Genomic DNA, 25,751 nt, shown 5'->3' on the forward strand with positions numbered 1-25,751 from the left:
CAACCTCCATTCTGCATACAGAGTTCTATTGACAAAGAAAATTAAACGGTAACCCACGATAAAAAGAGAACGATTAAGAGACGTTGTACGTTTGTTTTATTACAAAACATGATGGCAAATAGGCTTCTTACATTTATTGAATGCTATCACGGTATGCCATGGAGTCTATGAAAAATAGTTAAAAATTAATGAACTAAAATTGCTATCTGCTTATTACGCGTACCACTGAAATTTGTTTGTACGCTTACTCAGTAATTTACTCAGCTATTTTAGTGTTTTTTACAATCTTTGGACTATTCAGTCCCGCGAATAACAAAGTTAAAGAGTACGCTTTGTTGTACGCCAAGTAAGGAACGGCTGCTGATGTTTTTGCGCTTCTATAAGAACGTTTGGTACATGAAATTTAGGCTGTGTAGCCACGGTCGTTTAGAGTAGCAACCCGTCCACTAGACAAGATTTTGATTGACATCATTTTGTTGGCTTTCCCATTTTTTGGCCAATCAAAAACAAGTTTTCTTGTGATGCGGGGAAGTCATGTGTCCATAAATTGCACTTGCAGTTGTTCCTATTTTGATTGGCTGTCACGTGTGGAAAAACCAACAAAACGCGATGAAAACGTCAAAATTTAATCCACGATACGACACTTTTCACTGTAGAACTTTCAACTGCGTATAATTAAAAGCCTCGCGTTCAATATTCAATCAAGTCATAGATGCATATGATTTTCTCAGCTAGAGCTGTGCAACGTTTTGTACGAAACCAAGGTGCCCGCCCTTTTGATGTAAATAAATAAATCTGAACTGCGCGCTATTCCAGCCCAAACAGAAACAAGCAAACTAACTGAACGAAACACGCATCTTACTCGACTAAACAAGTTAATCACCAACATATATACAATGAAATTCTTGCAACTAGTACCATAAAAGCTATATGAATACTAGTCAAGGCACTGCATGGTCTTATCGGGGTTGAAAAAGTCACTATTAATGGCGAAGTGTTTCACTTAGAATCCTTGCTAATCTAAACTGAGTTCTAAATAAAACTTTCATTTCAAACGCTATCCCAACTCGAGTACAAATATTCGACAGAAAAATACTCGCGTTTGGCAGTTTCTAAGTATTTTTTTAAGTACATCAAAACCATTGATTGGTCTAACCATAACCGGCAAGAGCCGAAGTGTCGGTAAATGTTCGTAGAAGCCGAATACGTTCCGAACACGCCCCGAGCGCTGACGCGGATAAACTTCAAGCTACACCACAGTCTTACTTACCAATACACGACTGTTGCCGGCTCAACCCATCTTCTGTCTGGCCGAGAATTTCATTTGTACCACAACCTCGCTCATTTAAAATAAGCATTCTTAAGTTCTAAATTACACAATCAACTGTACGACCACACTGCAAGAAAGTTAACCAAACACAGAGACTATTTACACGCGTAAAAAAGAATATTTTATACAGATAAAGCGTTTTGAGAACTCTTTTATGCTTTCAAAGTCGTTTTGGGGGAAATCGTCTATCGAAGAAACCAATCATCTGTTTCCATGTCACCAGACAATCAAAATCTCTCTCTTCAAATTTGTTACTACAACGTAACTATTACATTTTACCTTACTTATATCATAAAAATTCAAACTATAATCTATAATGCTACATCTCTCAGTTAAGTGCACAAATCACCTAAGACGTTGACTCCAAGTTAGCTTGTCCACTCTAAGAATCCCGAGGGCCACATCCCGAAACCCGCGCGTTGCTTCGGGTCGATTAGGGACCAGCTTGATTGCTTCGCCCTCGGAAAATCTCCACTTGCACTGTTTTTATTTCTTTTGCACGTCTTTTGTTCATCAAGAACCAAATGAACTCTTGCTGTAGTTTTATTCCTTCGCTGAAGGGAGTCAGTTTCATTATCAGTAACCAAAGTTCTTGAACGTTTTGCTGAGCGTCATGAAGTATATCTGGCCGCTTGAACTCGACCGAGAAGCAAAGAAAACCTACAAACAAAAATAAAAATTTGCATCGATATTTAAATAAGTTAAGCTCATACAAGAAAAACTATAGCGTTGCCCGTTTCTATTTTAATCTCGATTTTCAAGCCCATTATCTGGAGGGAAGCCTCCGGCCAAGTGACTCATACTGCTGAAGCTTATCCCGGTTTCGATAGCATTAGGCGGCTAGGAATATTTCTACTCCCCCCTGGATGGGATGCTAGTCCGTCGCAGGGTACCCCCAGCATTATTTCGCCGGTACCCATTTATACACCTGAGTGGAGAGAGGCACTATGACTTGAGAGTAAAGTGTCTTACCCAAGAACACAACACAGTGCCCCGGTCAGGGCTCAAACCCGGACCGTTCGATCTGTAGTCCCATGCACTAACCATTAGAAGAATTTGAGAATTTGTACTAGCAACTGAACGAAGTCGGTAATAACGTGACAAGCTATTTACGAAACAGTGTTGCGAGACGACAATAATGTCGAGGAGAAACTAGTAACAAGGGCAAGTACCAACCTTTTCGTTCCTTTCACAGAGAAATCTAAACGTCTGTGCTCTTTTATGCATAAACACGCCGTCCAGAAGACCTGTCTCCACAGAGCGGACCTCGATGGCTTTTTCTCCCCAGCCCATAATCTGTCCAGAGCCTATGTGAGCTGCAATTAGATTTGTGATAATATTAATGATGATTCAGTAACTGCTACTCGGACGAGAAGCGAATGCGAGGAGAGAGGGCGCGAAAACTAGTCAGCGCGGGAAAACTAGTAACTGGCAGCAAGCGCGGAAAACATGCACCTTATGGAAAGTGCGGGAAAACGTGCACCTTATGGAAAGCGCGCGAAAACAGTACGCGCAGTGAGCGCAATGTAAACGGTAACAAGCACGGGAAAAATAACACCCGGCGCAAAGCGCGGGAAAAATATGTAACCGGCGCTAAGTGCGGGGATAGGCTGGTCGCGTAAGTGAAACTGCGATTGGTAAGGGACGGACCATTATTTTCTTGGAGGGGGGGGGGGAAACTATTTTTTTATTTTCTAACTATTTTTTGTTACACGTATCGTGTTTGCAAACAATTTATTTTGTCTTTTTAGGCCCTGCAAACAATTTTTTTCAATATTTTTCATCACCCCCCCCCCCCCCTCCAAAAAAATAATGGTCAGTCCCTAACTTTGGTTTGACGCGTGATTGGCTAAGACATCATCATCGTTCCTATTCGTTAACGCAAGCTAAAGAGCTAACACCAAAGACACAATTACTGAAGAATTATCGGGAAAGTGCTCTGAACAGCTAGACATAACTAGTTATCAGAAACTTACCGATAGCGTAAGGAGTCTCTCCCCATTGTAACACGGCATGTCTGACAAGCTCTCCGTTGGTGTTAACATAAACTCCTTCATCTAGAAGAAATTTTCAAATATTAAAAAAATAAACTCGGGAAAGTTGTGATGTTTTACGCACGTCCACTCCTTTATAAAACAGAATTTCAACACGCAACACGGAATATACTTCTACTTACTGTTAAAGCAGAGAAGAAGCTCCAAACCACTCGAACCTAAAGCAGAGTGAAACAGTTAGTCGCTTAATACGAGCCCCACACTAATAACAAAATTGACGGATATTTATCACTAATTCCAAGAGAAAATAGAGCAGTTTTCAAATGAGTTTCGTAAAACCAAAACCACAGCTATTACTCTAGCCAATCACAACTTATAGAACACAGACAATCCAGTGAACCAATCAAAACTCGAAGCAAATACATGTAGCCAGCACGAAGCGCGGGAAAACGTGCCCGAGCCAGTTATGATTGGTTTTGGTTTTACTTCTGAATGCGGGCTAAGAAAGTGGCGCGAGTATTTTAAACCAATCACAAAGCGTAGTAATGCAAAACCAATGCAAACGTGAATTACTTTCGACACTCAAGTGAAAACCGCTCTAAGGGATCCCCTTATTTTCTCTTGCTAATTCCAATGAGTTCTTACTTGGTAAAGGAATAATAGCGTGCGGCTGAAACTTTTCTTGAAGCTGTAAAACGTAAGCAACAAAAATAATAAAAAAAGGGTTAAAAGATAGCAGAAAGGTAACGCTACTATAGAATGTAATTTGTTACAGTAAAACACAACTGACAAACCATGCCAAAAATCGAATTGTTACCGAACTGTGAATTAGAACTGAAATGCGTGCGCAGCTTTTACCATAAGGAATGAGATGTAAGCAAGTTAAAGGCGCAAAAAAGAGTTAAATTCCTTGTGTAAACCAGTATGAAATTCTGACCAACCTAGAAGAAACTGTCATCAAAGATGTGTTCAAGAAAGAAGAAACGAAAAGAAGAGACTTGCTCATTAAACTGACCTGACTCGGTATAAACAAATCGTTAACTGAAGCCGAATCCAAGTCCACGGCATGGAAACCTGCAAAACAAACAAGAGTATCAGCATGCATATTCCCCTTCCTGGTCTCGTTTGTTTTTCCTACATAAGTAGGGAGAATTTGATTGGCTTTGGGAAAATACTGACATTTCAGGCTGGCTCAAATACTGGTTGTTGCTGTGCTAAAGTGAGGATCGTTTGTTGCAGTTTTCGGTAAATAGTCAGCGCTTCTGGTATTACCGTAAATGATCTACTAAACGCCCGTGGCGTCTACTAAATATTAGGGGCCCTAACAGGGGCGTTAAATAGGTATGAGGCGTTCATCAGAGAGAGGCATTTATTCACTTTAGCTGTAACAACGTAAACAAAACAAATAAGACGCGTATTTTGCTAGCAGAGTAAGATAGAAAACAGAGTTTGCGAGAAGAAGACTAATCTAATCTACGCTAATGCAAAGCCTGGAGATATAGATGTCTTCATCGTCATCGGGGTCAACCATGTTGACATCGTTGGCCTCTTCGATGTTCGATTCAAGCAAGAAACTAAATAAATTGCATGATTTCACTCTGTGGAGCGTTACCTTGGTTTTTGAGGCGGTTCTTGAAGGGGGGTGTCTATTAAAAACGGGGCGTCTCAAGGGGGGCGTGAGAGTGGGCGTTTATTAGATCATCTACGTATCTCGATTCTTTTGGCGGACAGCCTTTTTCTTACCTATTTCAGAGGAGTAGCAGACTTTAAGTTTGCTATTGTCCGCTTCTATCGTCACATTCAACATCAGCGGTCTATGAATCAAGCTCGGGAATGACTGCAGAAAAAAGGACTACATTAGCTGCTGACTCAAATACGAGTTCTTAGCTACCCTAAACCAACATTTTCGTTAGCATGGCTAATAAACCTTCATTTCAACACAAGAAATACTTTCAGATCGGATTGTACTTTCCCGCTATAAGTGTTTAGCTGGATTTGTGTTTGTTGAGCTCTTATTGGTTTAAAAAAGTCTTGGGTGGCGAGTTCTAGCCAATCAAAACAAAGGCTGTTCTCTTTGCAGCCAATCAAAACAAAGGCTGTTCTCTTTGCAGCCAATCAGATACAAAAGTTATACGAATCGTGGCTTTTCCCGCGTTTTTCACTGGTTACCGTTACATGTTTTCCCGCGCTTGGCAGTGCTTACACGTATGTTTACCTCAATGTGAAAAAAATTCTCGCAAACATAAACAAATTAGAAAGATAAACTCCACTCACTTTAAAGGCCATGAACTTGTGATAAGGTTTGGGAGCCCACGCATAAACTTCAATCCTGTTTTCCGTTGCAATGGCGAGAAATTTAATGCGATGAAAATTAACTGCAATACAAAGGAAACGTCAAATGATGTTTGGTTTCTTTCGATAGCTTTTCTTGTTGCAAGACGTTACATTGAATAAAAAGTGTGCTTACCAACTTTATAATGAACACATCCTTCAAGATCACCCACTGTTGTGTAACCTCTTTGTCTTCTGTGATGGTCAGCCTACAAAACAAGTGTAGCAAAACATGACAATACATTACAGTAGAACCAATGTCAGACAGGACTCAAAAGTGGCGGCCGGTCAACGGACAATAGGGACTTTAAGATACCTGGACGGCTGACCTCGAGGACGGTGCGAGGACGGTAGAATTTCGCGAGGAGGACTAGGTTGATGTCGACGTTCTTGGCGGGAACTTCCAACGTTAAGAGCCGTCGTGTGTGAACAGAGGACGGCTTCGTTAGTGGATCAATAATTCCTTAGCCCAAAACATGCGAAGAAAATCATTTGGCGCTTCTAGCTCAAAGTCTGGGACCAGAAAGCACTATTTTCATTCACAGGGTACAAATTCCAAGTGAAATTTTTTTAGAAACACAAGCAAGAAAGTTCATAATTTCACGCACGTGGCTTCGCCATCAGCGTTTATGCAAAGTACAGCAAATATATTCGCAACCGCAAACAAAACTTGACTTCTTAACTTTTTATCAGTACCAAACCAAGAATACCATAAGGGACTGTTCATTTTTTATGGAGTAGGGGGGGCTGGTGGGATTTGAGGGGGGAGGCCATGCAAAAAAATATGGCTTAAAAGGGGGGGTCAGCCAAAAAAATATGGTCTGTAAGGGGGGTCACTGAAAATAATTATAATTTTAAGTGTTGAAACGAGGGCTTCTATAATAGTTTAAAACCTTGCCAGAATGCCCAAAATAACATTCCTGAGGTTCTTAAAATTCAAATTTTCCCGGGGGAGCATGCCCCCGGACCCCCTACTTTGTTATATGTACAAAACAGCATTAGCTCAACCCAACAGCTCACTGGTTACAAATGCAGTCAACCCATACTAACAAACACCATCACGCAATAAAAAATCAAAGCCAAATGTCAGCTATTTGGAGGATGTAACTTGTCTATTATGATGACTGAACAACTGATACACTCTTTAGCTTGATAAATTAAAATTTACTTGAATGTCGCGTATTTTTTTGTATGGGGGGGGGGGCATCGAAAAAAAATTGGATCTCGAGGGGGGGGCCAGGCTAAAATTTCCGATGTAGAAGGGGGGGGCCATCATATATAGCAGCGACTATCGATCAAATCCCACCAGCCCCCCCCCCCCCACCCATTAAAAAATGAACGGTCCCTAAAGGACCATCTAACAGAGTAACAGAATTAAAAATAATGAGATTTTTAAACGAAATCGTACAAAAAGCACTCCCGTTCGCTGGTGGACGGCAAAACTCTACTTCTCACGTCCTCGACAACAGCTGGACGGAGCTGGACGGCAATGTGCGTGAAGCTGGCATGCGCAATATAGGCTACACGCGAAAAATTACTTCCGGTCAGCCGTCCTCGAGGTTAGCCTGCGTTGCAGACGAACAAAACCCCGGTATATACCGGGGTTTTGTTCGTCTGCAACGCAGGCTACCTCGAGGTCAGCCGTCCAGGTATCTTTAAGTCCCCAATGTCCGGTCAAGATGACAATTTGGCCGGACAAAATTTCGGTTTGCCGGTCATTGGCTTTATTTTCGTTACCGTTAACCACCAGATACAGTGGAACCCCGATATAACGATCTTCGATATAACGATATTCCCGATATAACGATGAATATGTTATGTCCCGGCAATAGTGAAATGTATGGGACGGAACCCCGATATAACGATTCCTCGATATAACGATATAATTTTACTGCCCCCTTGGCATATCGTTATATCGGGGTTCCACTGTAGCAACTGTACGAATGTACCAAATTGACTTAAACCAAAAAACCGCCAGAGTATAATAGACTAACTGAATAACAATGCTATGAAACGTTTCACTGTGAAGCAACTATTCTATACCTCTTCTCCTTTGAGGATCTTTGCTTTCAACCATGATAGGTAATACACTCGTAGTTTGTTCTGTTTGCCTACGAAGAAAAAGCAAACGTGATACGATTTTCAAACACCGCAAAACTGCTATGATAACGCTAAACAGGAGTTAAAGGGACTGTGTCACAGATTTTAGCCAAATTTAGGCATGGGAAATGACCAACAAAATCAGTAAAATATAAAAAAAATCCCCTCTTACAACAGTGAAGGAACATTTCAATAACACAACAAATACAAAAGAAGGAACGGATGGCCAAAAGTGACGACGATTGAAACGGATTGCGATACGGGTTTTTGAAATCTTGTTGGGCTGAACAGTTTTCAAAGTTACCGGTAGTCTCGTTTGCTTGTATCTTTAAATTATAACGCCCGGGATACACATTTGGCTGCAATTAAGCTATGGTTTTGTCATTTAGATACATAGAAGTAATTTATTTGCAAAATTTAAGTTTTACATTGAGTATTTGGCAAAGCTTATTAAAATAATCTAACTCAGCCGTGACACAGTCCCTTTAAAACGCTTGCAGTACCCAGCAAATCAAGGACATGTGGAAATGACTTCTCTTACCGCTAATGGAAATAAGTACGTTTATTCCTTCTAGAACGTCTATTTGCTGAAATCTGCGTCTAGAAATAAGCTGAAAAACTGACAAAACAGTACGAATTTGGGTGAGTTTGTAACAAAATAAAAACTACGAAATTACAAAATGAAAGTAAGACGGAAAGGCTTTCGTCGAAGAAAGCACAAATTTGTATCACAGGTTTAAAGAAGTTTATCATAAATCCCTACCTTTTCCATGACCACTGCGGTCCAACAGATATAAACCGTTTTCTGTACCAACAATAAGATTAACACCTGCAAAATAAAAACATTCGAACGAATTAACAAGTCTTTTAAACTCAGTTCTTAGAAATGCTTTCAAATTGACGGGTATTCTACAGTTACCCTGAAAAAAAAATTAGTAATTTACTAGATACATGAAGTCTTACTTCTAACACAACCTTACCCCAAAGAGCTCCACAAAGGATTTCTGTTCGAAATTTGTATTTGTACTTTCTGATCTGTGGCATCTAAAGGGAAACAGAGACAAATCTTCAGTGAATTGTTAATAAAAGTATTTTAAAGACGGATCGGCTCAAAGTTCAAGCAATTATTACTTAGCAATTATTAAAGTGCAGAAATTACTTACCAAAAATCTACTCATAGCAAAGTACATTTTGTATACTGTTTGAAACATCTCACTGTAGTTCATTTCTCCAATTGACCCCGCTATTTAATTCTAAACCATTCTTGAGAAATTTATTGTCAAACCTTGAAAGAAAAGCTTAAAACGTGTGTTATTTTGTTTTGAACTTACGTGAAACGTCTATTTTAACTAAAAATATGGAGAACTTCAAACTCGTTTTTCCCTCGCAGGGTCAGCTCAGAGCTCAAATTTCGATAGGTTCTTCTTAACTGTATTAATACTGTTACCATGCTATGAGGTCTTTTTGGTAACTTTGTTTTTGCCTTTATTGCTCGAATGTTTGACGGAAAACTGTCTTAAACTTTATGTCTGCATGTAACTTACTCCCATGTCGTCGAGATTAGCAGTTGAAGCTCTGTCAGGCGTCAAGTTGACCGACACCTCTGAAGGCGCTTGCGACGGCCGGCCAAAGCCAAAGCTTCGTTGTTTAGAGAATTTTCTGTCTTTTTTGGGGTCCTGAGCCACAAATGATGAAGCTATTGATTCATCTGATGACTTGTGACGATCTCGAGATTTCGGAGATTGCGGAGTTTTCTGAAATTCAAGTTAAATGCAAAGGAATAGGTAAGCAAGATGGTGAACATACTTGGCCACAAATTTTGGTGAAAAATAAAATAATATTTTTGTAAAATTGTTAGTTACAAATTTGGATTTATAACTTTTCTTTAAAGGAACTACCTTGACTTGTTGTTGTGTAGGAAGGACATCTGGCAGGTTGTTTGTCAGGGGTCGGGTGGGGGCATTTGATTCGCCAATGCTGGCAGTTGATGCACTGGACTGAAAATGCAAAATCGAAAAAGGAAAAAAACGTTTTCCAAAATTTAGAAATTAACAAATATCATCAGACATGTCCTCAACCTTGATTGGCTAATGCTTACTGGGCAAAATTCAATATGAGTCTGTGTGCAGATATCTCTTATTTCCTTTGCTTCATGATAAAACAAAAGAAATAGGGGACACCTGTACCTGACTCCCTACTTATACCTAATCGTACCTTCGCGGCATAGGGGTTTGATCGAGCCATGGTTTTTTTTGGGGGGCCCATGGCGAGACCAAACGAGCCTGATGTGCCGCCAAAGCGTATCGAAATGGTACGATTAGGTATTTACTGTACCCAAATTCAGAATTTAGCGAAACATTTGGGAACTCCGACTCTATTGTTTCAGTCTGAATGTTTCAGTACTCGTTGGCAAATATCGCGTAGTTGGCGAGCGCGCTCAAGATTAGTTTTGGCGGGAAAGTTTTTACTTCTTCACTAGCTAATCTTAAATTACGAGATTCTGCTTTATTGGTAAAACCTCTTTTCAATTCATCCTACGTCAACACTACTTTACTTGAAAGTTTAAAGTGTCCGTGATATCCTGGCATATCAAGTCAGTGACTTGATATCGTTGGATATCAGGACAGTAGATCGCGCGTTTGATTGGCTACTTGCGAATTTGGGTACGGTAAAAAAAGTTATCATTATTTCAAAGACTTAGAATAAAGAGTAGCTTACCACTGAATCATTGTCATCTTCCTTCACTACCATGGTATCATATCCATCTACGTCTACATCATCATCTTGAGCTAAAAGCAACGATTTAATCAGGTTAAACAAGAATGAGAGACAACAAGAGTTCTAACCCTTCCTTTCGCTTGCCCTAAAACTTGCATGCACTTAGGGCTCTTGTGTGGCTTTGCTCTCGTTGAACTTGAACCTACTCAAATTTTAGTTGACAGTCATCAAAAGTTAGACCCATTTGGTCCATGCTCACTAAAAAGTGGAGAAAAACTCTTTGGCAGTTCTCATCCGCTAACTCTCTGCAACACCTTTATGATTGTGTTGCCTGGGCTTTACAGTCAAAATCTTGCTTCAAAAAACTAGTTATGAAAAATTCTACAGTTGTTTTTTTGGAAAAGTTAGTCAACGCAATGTTCCATGTACCGTCGATTGCATCTACCTGTGAACGCACGCACCAAAAACATGTTTTCAAAAGACGTCAAACGTCTGCGTTTCAGGTATAACGCGAACTTTTGCACTCAATATACTCACCATAAACACTGAGTATGGGCAAAACTTTACACTAGAAACGATTCAAGTGAATCTGTGTACGAATATCGACACAGATCAGCATCAGTTTCTCAGAAGAAGTCTCTATATCTAATCCTTCCGCCATTTCAAAACCGGGATGTGTTGAACTTTCGGCGCGAAAGTTGTCGTTACGGTCTGCTAAACTTCAAAGTTTGACACCTGCAACGCTGACATTTGACGTCGTTTGAAAACATGTTCTTAGTGCGTGCGTTCACAGGTAGATGCAATCAACGGCAGTTTTAGCTGTGTGTTTGGGAAAAGACAGTAACAGTCTGTTGACCTTTCGGGCTAATGTAGCAGCTTTTACATTATTCTCTAAAATATAATTTTATTATTATTTTGATTGAAGAATTATTTACCATCTCTTTGTGGCCTCAATGTGTGATCACCATCGTCATGCGCATCCAAAGAGGGTCTAAAATACAATTTAAACTGTTCATTGATTTGAAATGCTTGTGTATATTACTGATTTTTAAAAAAGGTATATGGGTCAGGGCTCGAGACTAATGGTAGCCAACTAGCCAAAGGCTAGTAGAAATGAACTTTTGGCTTGTAGATTTTGGACTTTCATTATGTGTAGGTTGTAACGTTAATCAGTGATTGGGTAAGGTTGCATTAACAGCAAGGGTGAGAGTTTGCGTACGTCAACGCTTTCAAAAAAGCCTTCATGTACACATTTTAGATTCGGTTACGTTGGACGGGAAGAAAAACCTATTTTGTCCGATTTGTCACTGTCTTTTGTCTCTGCTGGCTTGGGAAAAAAACGAAAACCAAGCTTGAAAGATCTGGCTAGTAGAATATTGGTTTTGGCTAGTGAAATCAAAGGTGTCACTAGCCACTAGGCTAGTTAGCAAAAAAGTTAGTCTCGAGCCCTGTGGGTGTTGGGTGGGGATTGACAAGATGAAGCCTGACTTACCGATGTCGTGAATGGTTGGATGCTGAAATAGTGTCATCTGCTTGTAACGTCATAAAGCTGTCAACACTAGTATCCAGGAAGACATCATTATCGTACCCACCAGTGGCACCCATGTGCTGGGGCAGAGCATGGTTCTGATTCATTTCCTGTCAAAATTACATATGGAATAACAGAGATATTAATTGAATTATACTTACTTACTTACTGCCCATCATGCCTGTGTGACACATAGGGATTGAATTATACAAATTATTAAATAACTAAATAACAAAGACATAACTTACAGGACTGCTTCCACTGCTTGTCCTTCTTGGTGGATAATTATTACCTGAAAAGTTTGACACTCAAATTAAAACAGACAGATAACTAAAAAAAATTGCTTACCCTCTGTTACTGATTTAGCACAAGTTTTAATGGGGTCGGCATTCAAACATTAGAAATAAATACAACAAATTAACTTTAATATATACCTTTAAATATCGTTTCTTCAGGAACGATGACGAAAAAAAGTCACTGAAAATTTATTCTTCGTCTGATGCCTACAAAATTTGGTAGAATGCGTGACAAGAGAATTACCCAATCCACCCGCAAATTTGAGCTAATATACTTGAATGTGGCCTACACAACGTATTTCATGATTCGGTCAAAAATCAATTTAAAATTGCGGTTGTCAGGGCAAAGAGAGCTTTTGAGTTTGTTTTTAGAGAAAGAAGGCAGTAATAATGGGATGCCTATTGATCTTGATCATCAACTGTGAGATACAAGCGATGAATCTATCAAAATCAAGGTAAGAGTTGTGTACTTGGTACGAACCGTACGAGGGCACATGGTCTGAAATGCAATAAAATATTGTTTATATTTGCTTTCTGCGTATGAAACATAACAAGGTTAAAAATCCCAACTCAGGAAGGTGGGAAACCAATTATTGCCTATTTACATGCGTGGCTGAGGAGTTGAATTCAAGTCTTACTGTAAAACAACTCCAGGTTGTGGTCAGAACGGGACTTGAATCTGGGACCTCTGGATTTCAAGTCCAGTGCTCTAACCACTCAACCACACTGCCTCCCACAATTCGTCAATTTCGTCAAATTCGTCAGCACTGCATGGGTTTAGTTAAATGACATAACTTTGCTGGCTTGACGAATTTGACGAAATTTTATCAATATCGTCATTTTCGTCAAATTTGTCAGCACTGCATGGGTTGAGTTAAATGACATAACTTTGCTGGCTTGACGAATTTGACGAAATTTCGTCACCTTTGTCATTTGACGAGATTTCGCCTAATTCGTCATTTTCGTCATTGCGTGCATTTCTGGACATAAGTGACTTGATGACACTGGCACCAGACGTTTATTTTTAATGTTTTACAATATCTTCACCTCTTCCAAAAGTCCCTCCCTGCATAAGGGTCAGGTTTCTTCTTAGTGTTGACTGTACATTTACAATGCTACAGGAAAGGCAAAAAAAAAAACACTTTAATGATGGATCTTTGACAACATAAAATTACTGATTCATTAAATACACTAAAAGTAAAGGTAAAGTCTGTCTCCGAGCCATGAGGCCCATACAGCCGGAGCTTATCCCGGTTTCTGTACCATTAAGGGACTAGGAGTATTGCTACTCCCCCCTGGATGGGATGCGTCCATCGCAGGGTTACCCCCCAGCAGTAAATTTGCCGGTACCAATTTATACACCTGGGTGGAGAGAGGCACTGTGAGAGTAAAGTGTCTTGCCCAAGAACACAACGCAGCGCCCCGGCCAAGCCTCGAACCTGGGCCGTTCGATTCGGAGTTGAGCACGCTAACCATTAGGCCACCGCGCCTCCCACATTAAATACACTAGTTTATTCTAATAACATTGACAGAACATGTTCTCACCCCATCTCCTCAGCAATCATTCCTGCTAACAACTGCTCATCCTCCTCCTCACTGCCAGAATATTGATACTCTTCTTCATGATCCAGAGGAGCTGCAAGAAAAGCAGACAAAAAAATCATTTAGACCTATTTTAGTCCTAATCTCAAAATTAAAATACCGTATTTATTCGATTGAGCGCCCTGGGCGTATTAAATTTTTGGTTGGGGGGGGGGGGGGAAAAAAAAAAAAAAAAAAAAAAAAAGAAATTTTTTTTTTTTTTTTAAATTGGTTTTTTTTCTCCTTTTTTTTTTTTTTTTTTTTTTCTTTTTTTTTTGGGGGGGGGGGGGCGGGGGGGGGCCATATCCTTACTAACTGCTATACATTTTATTCAATGTTGTTGTTAAGAATTTTGTGGTACATTAGCACTATCTCCCTTAGTTAAAAATTTGATATAGATCGGTTTTCACTTGATTGTCAAAAGTTATTCGCGTTTGCTTTGGTTTTGCATTACTACGCTTAGTGATTGATTTAAAACACATGCCACTTTCTCAGCCAATTAGAAGTAACTCCAATGTTCATCAATCGTGACTCGCTCGCGTTTGTTCTCTTTTTCCCATGCTTTGTGTCGGCCACATGTATTTGCATCAAGTTTTGATTGGATAACTGGATTAATTGGATCCTTTGTGATTAGCCAGATTATTTGGTTTTGGTTATATTGTGTTTTTTGTTTGTTTGGAGTTTTTTTTTTTTTTTAGTTTAAAAAAAAAATTGAAAACCACTTTATTCATAACATCGATTGTCTTAACAATGTATTTTGATATTGAAAATGGAAGAGTCACCAGGATTCATAATTAAGTAAAATGTTTTTGAACGTTCTCTGGTTAATTTTTTTAAATTTTTTTTCTCTTTCTTTTTTTCTCAATTTTAACAAATTTTTAACCAGAGAACGTTTCAAAAACATTTTACTTATTTTGATATTGCAAGGTTTCATGCACAATATTTAACTCTCTGAGTGAGTAAATTAGGACTCTAATCTTAGTATGTTGAATGACAGTGTGATCTAAATTTAAGAACAAGAATAAGAATAAGAATTAAAAGAATAAGAATTATCCAACACCAACCTTTCTTCTTTTTCATCCTGTCAATGAAGTCCTTTAGCTCAATTCTAATTTTCCTTTCATGAGACCTTGCGTCGCGAATAAACTCATGCTGCAATTATTAAAAGTAATATGATATATATACCGTAATTTCTGGCAGATTACCCGCAGGTAATACGTTAATTTTTCAGTAAATAAACGTTGGTGCGGGTAATAGGGTGGTGCGGGTTATCTGATAATTTTTTAATCTTCCAGTAAGTATTAAACAACAATTACAGTACTGACAGAAGATAAAAAAAGAGATAAGAGTCATCAAATATATGCTTGCCACAGACCTATGTTATAATAACTTGTTTGTTTAATTGAGAAACACTTCCTATCGATTCTTGTATTGTGCTTTATTTGTTTTAGAATTCTCAATGTTGCTTGATTAAAGTTAAAGCCAATGCAAGTTGGATCAAAACATATGAAAACATTCCATACAATTTTTTCCCTTGGTGTGTGTGCGTTGATAATTTCCTTACCTTGTCAATTTCACATTTTTTGTTTAAAAAATTCACACCTATAAACGCATTTCTGCTTGATGGAAATCACAACAAAACTGAAACATGATGACAACGTTTATCGGCATGTGCGCGTGCAGTATAAACACAGCATTGACTGTGATAAAAGTGCAAGAATACTCGATACATCAGTGGAATATTCCTAGCTAGGGCTGCCTTGAGTTATATAGTAATTTCCCGTTTCAAGCAATTTCTTAGACCTTGTAGAACCTGAGATAAATAAACATCTCAGTGATCTGTTGAATTCACGGCGGCGGCACATAATTAGTGGAACGTGATGAAAAATATATTTGTCGGCACGCATGTAAACAAAACATTGACAAGTGTAGAAATGTTACAAAAATACTCGACGCATCAGTGAAAACTTTACAGTTAGCACTGCCTTAATATAAAAAGTATTTTCCCATTTCAAGCGATTTCAAAGTCCCAGTAGATCCCGAGATCTTGTTTTTTGGAGAAAATTGCGAACCGAATCTTCCCAGCTTTCTCTCAACATAACAAGGACAAACAAAAATGGCGCTCGACGATCGATTGCTCCAACAACGAACGATTCGCATTCTGTTAAGTCTTAAACATTAATACATTGGATATTTTACTTGTAAAATCAAACATAAGAAAGCAATGGCTGAGAAGAATGCTTTTAACTGCCCGATTGGTGGCCAAATAGCAGAAACTTTTATCTTATTCCACGTGGACACGAGCATGAAAGGCTTACAAATCGCTCTATCAATTCAAATTTGTGAGTTCTCGAACTATTTAGCATAACTTTCTTTTGTTTTTGGGTGTGGGTTACAGTGTTCTCCCCAGGATTTTTGGAAGGCCAGGGGGTACTCTCTCTAAGCCTGCTCCCAGGGTCTCTTCCCCCCCCCCCCCCCTACTTGTACATTGGTTACATTTTAACTGCAACATTGTGGTGATTTGTTTTTTCATGTTCTAATTTGAAACAAGTTGAATCACGGAACATCAACCCAAACAGCACATCCTTGGCCTACTCTCTTGGGTCTTTGGTTATGTTTTCTACACAACTTGCATAACATACCACTGTCATTGCTAGTAGTCTTAAGCCACGGAATGTCCTTCAGCCAATGCAAGCTGGGTCAAAACCTGATTTTCAATGTTTTGAATTAACAGATGTTGAGAGCTCTGACTCGGAACTTCGTTACCCGACCGCATTACTTTCTATCTTCTGTCTCTTTTCCAGAGAAAAAAAATGAACTTATCTTACTTTGGGAAGCCTTTCTTTTCTTTTCTGGACCCGCTGCGTCTACTGGCTTGCCATTTTTGACACTCCTTTCACGAACGCGGGAATTTGGTTTAGTATTTCATGAATGACACCTTGAAGTGTCCTTGTGTTTTCGGGACAATTTTAAGATGGCCGCTGTTCAACGAAACGAATGCATCACAGGTTTGAACATATTCATTTAAGGATAAATCACTTTAATAATTATAACAATTGTGAGAAAACACAGTAAAATATACACCAGGCAATGTTTCATCAACTTTATTGAGTAATTTCTCCTTTAGTTCTGGATAGGAACACCCATTTCCAAATCTAAAAAAAGCTTGCATTTGGATAAATCTTAAGTTTTAAGCCAGGCGGCAACGATTTTTTCACCGAATCAAGCCAGGCGGCCCGCCTGGCCTAAGATACCTGGGGAGAACACTGGGTTATCTGCCAGTGCGGGTAATCTGCTGAATCTTTTTTCTCATTTTGGCAAAAATCGACCGGTGCGGGTAATCTGCTGTGCGGGTAAGCGGCCGGAAATTACGGTATATATCAGTATGGACTTTTTGGGGTCTGTTTAGGTGCTGGTTGAATTTGTTACAATCAGCTTATAATAAGTCATAACGACACTACACATACTTGCAAGAGTTGATCTGCTGTGGGTCTCTGATGATAATCTTTAATCAAACAGGTGTTGACAAAGTTGTGGAATTTCTTTGACCATGACTTCTTTGATTTCAGTTTTGGTGGCTCACTCCGTGGAATTAGAAACAAGGCTCGCATTGGATGCATGTCACATAGAGCTGTGGAAATGAAGCTGCCTCTTAGATGCACTGATATATTTTTATTAACTATGTATTAATCACATTAAATAAAACTTTAACTAATTGATGTGTGTATTACTTACGAGGTTGTGTTTCAGCCATTTCAATTGCAGTGATTCCTATAGACCACATGTCACACTGAAAGAAAGAAATCCCTCTTAACAATCACAAACAATTTTCAGTTGAAATAACATTCAACTGCAACCAAATTTATCACTGAGCAATAGTAACTTACTGGATTAAATTATCAGATTTGCTGAAAAAGTGGCTATTTGCTGTTTTCACCATTCCTATAATACATCTTGTTTACCCCCAAAATATTTGCATAAGCATTGTTTTTAATTTCTCTTGGGATTTACAATAATTATAATCGTCCCAAGAAAAAGAACATGCAATTTTTTTTTTTTGGGGGGGGGGGGGGGTAAACAACGTGTATTATGGGATCGCGAAAAAAGCTATTTTTTTGTGTGAATTCATACCCTGTTGTCATATGTAGCATCAGGTTGTTCATCACAAGCAATCACTTCTGGGGCCATCCTACAACAACATCACATGTTTATTAGTGGTTGCATGTACAAAATTAGTGTAAATAATGAATTAAGTCAACCATGGAATACAAATGAACCAATAGAGAAAAAAACTTTGTAACTTAAACAGCTTCTCACCAGTATGGTGTTCCAATGAAAGTGTTTCTTCTTCCAATGGTTCTGTCCAGCTGAGCACTTACACCAAAGTCAACTACAGGCAGAGAAAGAGAGCAAACATACAAGAGATGCATTAACATGAAGTGTACCTTATACAAAACAGTGAAGCAAGTGTACGCACAAAATTGATGCGCAGGAAGTTACTAGCAAGATGCGTGTACCAGAAAATAGTCATACCCCCTCCCCCAACTGAAGGCCACTGGAAATTCCAAGAGGAGGGGGGGGTATAAAAATTTTGTTGGAGGGGGGGTGGTATATTTTCTGGAACCACACAATGTACACAAATGTCAAATTCACCAGGCAGCTTGCAAGTCAATATTTATTGAAGAATTTGTCAACAGGGCAATAAAAACACCTTATCCGATGGTTTAACATATAATACGCGCGGATTTTTTGTGATTTGTTATTTTTTTTCCCCCCCCCCTTTTTGAAAAAAAAAAAAAAAAGAAAATTTTTTTTTTTTTTTTTTTAAATCTTTTAAATATTTTTTTTTTTTTTTTTTTTTTTTTTTTTTTTGGTTTTTTTTTTCCCCCTTTTTTTTTTTTTTTTTTTTATATTTTTTTTTTTTTTTTTTTTTTTATTTTAATAAAGGCAAAAAAGAATATGATTACTTACTATAAATATATCTTTTGATGCACATGCACAAAATAAGTGTTTTGCTGTTGTGCAGTACTTCTAAATGATCTGTGCTTTGCTTACCTAACTTGACCTCTGCACTGTCTGTTAATAGCACATTTTGTCCTTTGATATCTCTATGTATGACATGGTTTTGATGGAGATGGCTCACACCCTACACAAGAACAGAATAAAGTTATGGGTAAGCTTATAGAAAAACAATACATCTGGCAATAAAACATTATTTGTACAGAGAAACTTACATTAAGCACTTCATGACAGATGTATGAAATCCACTCCTCTTTTAATGCTTTGCCTTTAGAAGCTAAACAGAAGGAGGAAACAAAGAGAATATTGAAAAAAATATTATCTGATAATGTAGCTCTTAGGCAACCCCCATTTGGTACTTTTATGTCGTTGTTAAGCTTGCAGAGAATAACTAAGAAACTTTACCAAGATGAATAACACATGCACTGAGCTATTGTACTGTTCATTAAAAATTTGTTTTATTTAGTACTGCAATATAATAATAATAGTAACAGTAATAATAAAAATATAAGATTTATATAGCGCCACATCCACTGGCTGATGGCGCTTTACAGTAAAAATATTATTAAAAGGAGTGAAATTTACTTAAAAAATTTACACTAGGCTGATAAAAGGACATACTAACAAATAAAATCCAGCACAAGCTGTAAAAATGGAAATAAAAACTAAGAATCATTAAAACCATTAAATGAAAAACTCATTAACTAACTAACTTAACTAATTAACTAAGTGACTAACTAACTGCCCAACTAAACTATCTAATTTACTGGTTAACTGACTAAAAGTCTAATTATAAAATTTGCTAAAAAGGTATGTCTTTATACAAGTCTTAAAATCTGATAGCAAGCCACTCTCTCTTATATAGTTCGGGAGAGAGTTCCATAGGCTAGGTGCTACAAAAGAGAAGCACCTTCTTTGCTGCCATCATTATTAACTTTACATCCACTCTGACTAATGAAGGTGTGTGTTCAGTGTATTATAAGGAAGTCAGATAATTTGTACACACCTTTAACAAGGTCTGTTATGGACCCTGCTCCACAAAACTCCATCACCAGTTTTTTTTTAAAAAAAGAAACAATTTTATTAGAAATAGATGGAAATAATGAGCTACAGTTGTATTAATATATTCCATTTACCAATCCTAAACTTTGGGAGGGCTTAAGTGACTTATGTACTATTATACATACCCAAAGCTGATCTTCTTGTCCTGGTAAAGCTTTCTTCACAAAAGCTCCATAGTAAGTGGCTATGTTGCGATGATTAGAAAACTAAAGAATGAGAAAATGTACATTAACTTTCGATTTTATCAAGGGACACAGTTACAATCTAACAAGTTAACATAAAACATGCTGCCACATGGGCTGCTTGAATTTTATTTTTTTTTTTATCTCCAAATTTAGGAAGGGAGGTTGGATGAGGGTTTAAGAGTGCAAGCAAGAATTGGGCCTTAGGCAAAGGTGAAGCATGTTAAGTGATCACACAATTAAATCTTCTTATAAAGCTGTATGTGCATGCATACCTTTCTGAGGACATTTATTTCTAACTTAATTTCTTCTTCCTCATCCTGAAAAGAAACAAAATCATCTTTAAGGTGAATTTAAATAAAGAATAGCATTCCTTAATGCTCATGATTTTCAGTGTTGTCGTCATTGTTATTATCATCATTATAGTATATACATGCGTAACTGTATTCTACTTTGTACCCAGCGTTGAGTAATAAAGATATTATGGATGAAGATGATGATGTGGTGATATGTTACATATATATACACACAGGGTTCTCGCCACCCAATTTTTTCTATGGTTATACGTCACGGTAAATGACACTTCTTCCTTCAAAATTATCTGACATGTAAATTGTTATTTCTTGCACCCTCGATTTCCCAAACCGCCTGATAACATGGGTGGAAAGTCAAAATAAATTGTTTCCCTCTCTTAGTTGAACAATGTATTTTATCCCGAGTACTCAAGGCAATTTACTTTCCTTGGTAGCTTCGAGAAATTAATGATTCCGGTGGAATCGAAAAATTTGGCCAAATTCTAAAAGAGGATTTCCTCTAATCTGAATTGGGCTTAGCAATATACAATACAGCATATCTAGCCCACATCACAGTTATGATGCAACAAAGTTGATTTTGTAAGACAAAATTCGTAACAAAACCAAAACAGAGATCAATAGGTGGCATAACTTACTTCAGTAACGTCCATGATCTTGATAGCTGCCAGTTGCCCAGTCCTCTTGTGTCGACCCTGTGTTTGTTATTGAAGTGAAATGATCTTGTTAGAAAGAGGAACTTTTGACCTCCATGCCTAATACTTAAGAAATTGGCAAAACTGGGCGTTTGTGGCAGATTGTAAGGGGGGAAATATGGATTTTTTTGTTTTGCTTGCAAAACCTACAGTAAGAAGGACAAATTAAGTTTTGCTGTATTTATTGTTTGCAGCCAAAATAACAAAATTTGATTAGGTGTATGAATGTAATCCTCGATTTTACTCCTCATTTAGGTAAGCCACCTTGGGGCATCTCACTTGTGCTTCCCCATGAGGATCCCTTCCTTACTTCCAACGTTGGGATCATTTATTATTACTAATGCTACAGTAAGAAGGACTTGCATCTCTTAAGACAAGAATCACTTCTTGATAGACAAAAATTGCTTCATTTAAGAGAGGAGAATCGCATCTCTATACTGAGAAAGAGACTGTCAACATACTCTTGACGTATACTGTAAACAATAGTGTAAAGTCATTACTAGCGCTTGAAGTAAGCTTTGGAAATGAATATTTCAGCACTATACTCAAATAATCACAACCACAAAGTCATGTAAAACAAGATCATACACCAGTAGTACAAGAAAAAGTGAAAAGAATTGTCCTAAATTTTTGCACCTCAGCATCTGTGCTTCATGACTATTTAAATGGGAACAGAATGCTAATAAATTACATCAAATCTACAATATTGTTGTACAACTTAGGTACATCAACATCATGTTTACAAGTGTGGTTCTGCTGGCGAGGCGGAGCGGACTTCCCCACACAGTTGGGAACCTGGGTTCGAGTGTATGGGGGGGGGGGGTTCGGTCACTGAGACGCCGTCACTTTGCATGCCATCCGCCATTGCCGACACCCCCCACCCACCCACCGGAGTTAGGGGCTGAGTTGGTGCTAGGGACCATGTTTCTCGCTTGTCGTGTCTTCATATCCCTGAATCATTGCGAGTCTGATTCAGCCTGATGATTAGAGTATTGTTAAAAAGGTCAGGCTGCGTGGCGGCGGATGGCTCCCAGTTGTGAGAAATGTAGCAACAACCTAATATAAGCAGATTTGTCATCATGCCACTAGCTTATGCTTTAGAACCCACTAGATATCACTTTTAAATTCTGATCATATTTTAAAATCTTAAGATAGCACACAAATATTGGGGTTTATCAAAACATTTTAGAACATTAAATAGGCCATTTCCGAGTTACCCTAATGTGTGAAACCATTCAAATGAAAATGAGTTTGTTTTGCTGAAAATGGACCTGTGGTAAACTCAGTTTCATATGAATGGTTTTGCACATAGAATCGTTTTGAAACAGAGGCAAAGGGTAACTCGGAAATGAGTAAGAACATAAAATAGGCCATTTCCGAGTTACAATTTGCCTCTGTTTCAAAATGAGTCTATGTGTGAAACCGTTCAAATGAAAATAAGTTTGATTTTCAGAATGAAAATGGACCTGTGAGTGAAACTCAGTTTCATCTGAATGGTTTTGCACCTAGACTGATCACTCGTTTTGAAACAGAAGTCAAACGGTAGCTTGGAAATAGCCTATTAATGTGCTAGACTATTACAAATTTTAAAACCATACTATCCCTTTCAATATAGTTTATGTATCAAATTGAGTATAAATTTGTGCAAAGGTTACTGACGTTATTGTTAAATGGCGTGTAAAATGACTTTATCAAATTATATGAAATGCTTTGTAGGAGTTTGCAATCTTAACCTGTCACCTAATAGACTTAAAATAATTACATAATTATAGCAATTTACATAATGAGCAATTATATTTTAAAATGTTTTCAAATTATTTATTTTCAAAGAGAACAAATTAATAAAGCTTGGCTGCATTTCTGTAGAAAATCCTAAAATTATGTTTTGTGACAAGATTAATCAAGGTCCTTTGCAGGGAAGAGTTGTCATAAATTGAATGTGGAAATGTATTTCCACTAATATAATAATTAAATTATGTAAGAAAAAGGGTTAAAGTTAGCTTCAATATATATAACAAGTCGTGAAGAATTATCCTGTCAGACAAAGACATGCATTTTAAGCATTGTAAAACAATATGATAGCAATAGGAGGTAAAACTGACAAGGATTAAATGTCAAATCTGTTTTTTGTTAGTCATAATTGTCATTGAAGAAGTGAAATAATAAGTCTTCTTTCATCACTTCTTACTAAGCTCTTAGTGTTACAGCCCTCCTGTTTGCAAAAGCTTCGATGTACACAAACAATTATGTTCCACAAGGAGAAACATTTATATAAAGAACGTCAATAATTTATATCCAATATACGATCAAAGGGCAAAAAGATATTGCTGTCAAAAATCACACAAGACAGTCTTCCTCAATATGTAGTCGTAATTACATGTTGATGTAAATTGTTATTAAACAAGCAAGATCTGTCTTTATAAAGCTAAGAAAATTAATAAATATATTTCTTCTTTGCAAGTGAATTACAATCATAAAGCTTATTACATAGGAAAGCTTAAAACTGTAAAATAAATACATAAATATTATCAAACATTGCAATGACACGAGAATGTTCAAGAACAGATAAGTAAATATTATAATACGTGTTTTCCATTTTACATGACAACACATTGCTATGCCACTTGCTGATTATAAGATATCCGTTTCAGAATTGTGAAAAGAAAATTCGTGGTGCTAATTTCTAAACGCATGAAAAATTTACATGGAAAATGAAAGAGCCAAGTGGCATAACAAATTACTGAAGATTATAAATTGTTGTGTTGAGTGAATTCACTGAATTGAAATCAGTGATTCAAAACACGTTTAGTATATACCTTGTGGACTTGACCATAAGTTCCATTGCCAACAACTTCTACTAAATCAAAAATTCCGGCAGGATCCTGTAAAAGGCAATACGTAAATTTAAGGATCTTACCGATTTCAAACACGATAATAAGCGAGATAAAGCACAGTTGGAAAAGAGTCCCCGGGAATTCATGTTAGTGTCTAGACAACGAGATTCACAACGATATAACAATAACTAAATCATATCACATAAAGACATCACTAAAACTTCACCACAACTTCACTGTTCTTTAGCAAGCCACTTCGCTCAATATCTTCGTCACGACGCAAAAAAATATCACTTCACAAGAAATTGACTTGACCGGCCAAGCAGTCTCACCAAGCTACAAACTAGTTTTTATGGTCTTGATTCCAATCCGAGAATTTCGACAGCTAAACGGGATTATACAAGTAAAAAGCGAAATTTTCCTCACCTTCAGTGAAGCTAAATCAATATCATCCAGTCCGTACGCCATTTTAACTCTCCAAAGTGACGAATTTACGACCACAATTGCACAGAAGTATTTCAACCGCTGTCACCGTCAGAAAGCCCACCGCGGGAAGCTTGTCACATCCGTAGAACTCGTTTGAGAGATTGCGCTACGCTTTCGCCCACATAAACTCTCCTACGTTCAAAATATTCATTCGTTTACATTGGAGTGTTTGCAAAAACAAATGAACGTTCACATTTCGTGCAAAATATACACAAGAGTAGAGGGCTCATGGCGTTCTCCTCATAGGAAAACATTCAGGAGCCATTCTCAAAACAAAGCGGAGGGAGGGGCTTGGGTCTGGTCACGTGATAACATGCTGAGTTGATGGCCGCTGACAGAAATTCGCTGTCGTCCAATGCGCTTTCAGAGTAGTTTTCCGAGTAGGAATTTTCAGAGTTTGTATCTTTTGACGGCCCTGACTTGCCAGAGGCGAAGAGAGTTTATTACTCTCACGAGCGACCGAGAATGATGGAAAACGCGTGATTGAGAAACGGAGACTTTCTGATACTGACATTTGGAAGGGGTGAAGGGAGTCACGCTTGCGGCGACTAGGGACTCCAGAATTGAGGGTGCGCGCACTCCGCGCAGACCCAAGTTTCCTCGGGCTGGTTCCAGACGATTTTTCTCGCGCACATGGATAGCGCCGGGCGTATGATTGGTCGAAGGCTGTGCTTTGACTCGTCCACAGTATTGTCTTATGAGAGAATATTTGGCTGCGAGGGATAATGAGGTGATGAGAGACTCTTTTCTCTTGACATTGCTGCCTCCTTCCCCATCCTTCCATCCTTAGCCTCCTACAGACGTCGGTAGGTCGTACGCAATCTTTCGTGACGAGCCAAAAAACCTTTGCGTCGGGGTTTTTTTTTTTTACATTTTTTTTAGAGGAAGGGTATCTCCTCGAAAAAGACGTGACTTATGGGATGTATGTTATTTTTAACCCAGCCTTTGACCGGAACAGGAAACCACGCAACAAAAACCTCCAACACCCAAAGTCTAGTTGTGGTTATTGTTCAAATAGATTTGAGTAAGGGTGTCAACCATGAAGCGCCAGCGGTTAGTTGCTTCGGCTTTATTTTGTAAACGGACGCACCTAACAACTCGCCCTGTTTCCACTAAAAGTTACACATAAGGGACATGCGGGTTAATAGAAAAAACCATTTAAGTTTTGCCCCCTAAAAAAGTAGGGAAAAAGCACTATTAATCGATCTTGACTTCCTGGAGTAAATGGATGTGAGAGCAGGGTTCGTACCCTTTTTCCAGGGCTTTTCAAGGACTGCCAGAAGT

At 38.2% G+C, this 25,751-nt stretch overlaps 1 protein-coding gene across 2 annotated transcripts; it reads right to left on the minus strand.

Annotated features, from left to right (window-relative positions):
* Positions 1-79: 79 nt before the first annotated feature.
* On the minus strand, positions 80-24,730 carry LOC144664396 (serine/threonine-protein kinase mig-15-like). Of its 2 annotated transcripts, none has more exons than XM_078525507.1 (34): positions 24,408-24,730; positions 23,964-24,029; positions 21,091-21,147; positions 20,417-20,461; positions 20,085-20,165; positions 19,904-19,952; positions 19,113-19,174; positions 18,934-19,024; positions 18,196-18,268; positions 18,010-18,067; positions 17,614-17,668; positions 17,346-17,509; positions 14,943-15,030; positions 13,843-13,933; positions 13,345-13,412; positions 12,250-12,293; positions 11,966-12,111; positions 11,409-11,464; positions 10,474-10,538; positions 9,654-9,752; positions 9,300-9,509; positions 8,736-8,799; positions 8,519-8,584; positions 8,297-8,374; positions 7,699-7,766; positions 5,792-5,864; positions 5,599-5,699; positions 5,068-5,161; positions 4,340-4,398; positions 3,970-4,012; positions 3,507-3,542; positions 3,307-3,387; positions 2,507-2,646; positions 80-1,990 (listed from the first exon to the last, which is right to left on the minus strand). In XM_078525507.1, the coding sequence occupies exons 1-34, from the start codon at positions 24,447-24,449 to the stop codon at positions 1,907-1,909; spliced, it is 2,697 nt and encodes an 898-aa protein (XP_078381633.1). In that variant the 5' UTR covers positions 24,450-24,730; the 3' UTR covers positions 80-1,906. The 2 variants fall into 2 exon arrangements, with proteins under 2 accessions (XP_078381633.1, XP_078381632.1); XM_078525506.1 differs by having other exon boundaries at positions 10,474-10,544.
* Positions 24,731-25,751: the final 1,021 nt, after the last annotated feature.

Source organism: Oculina patagonica, chromosome 8 (genome assembly GCF_052425735.1).
Source record: "Oculina patagonica isolate OP01 chromosome 8, crgOcupat, whole genome shotgun sequence".
Classification (NCBI taxonomy): Eukaryota; Metazoa; Cnidaria; class Anthozoa; order Scleractinia; family Oculinidae; genus Oculina; species Oculina patagonica.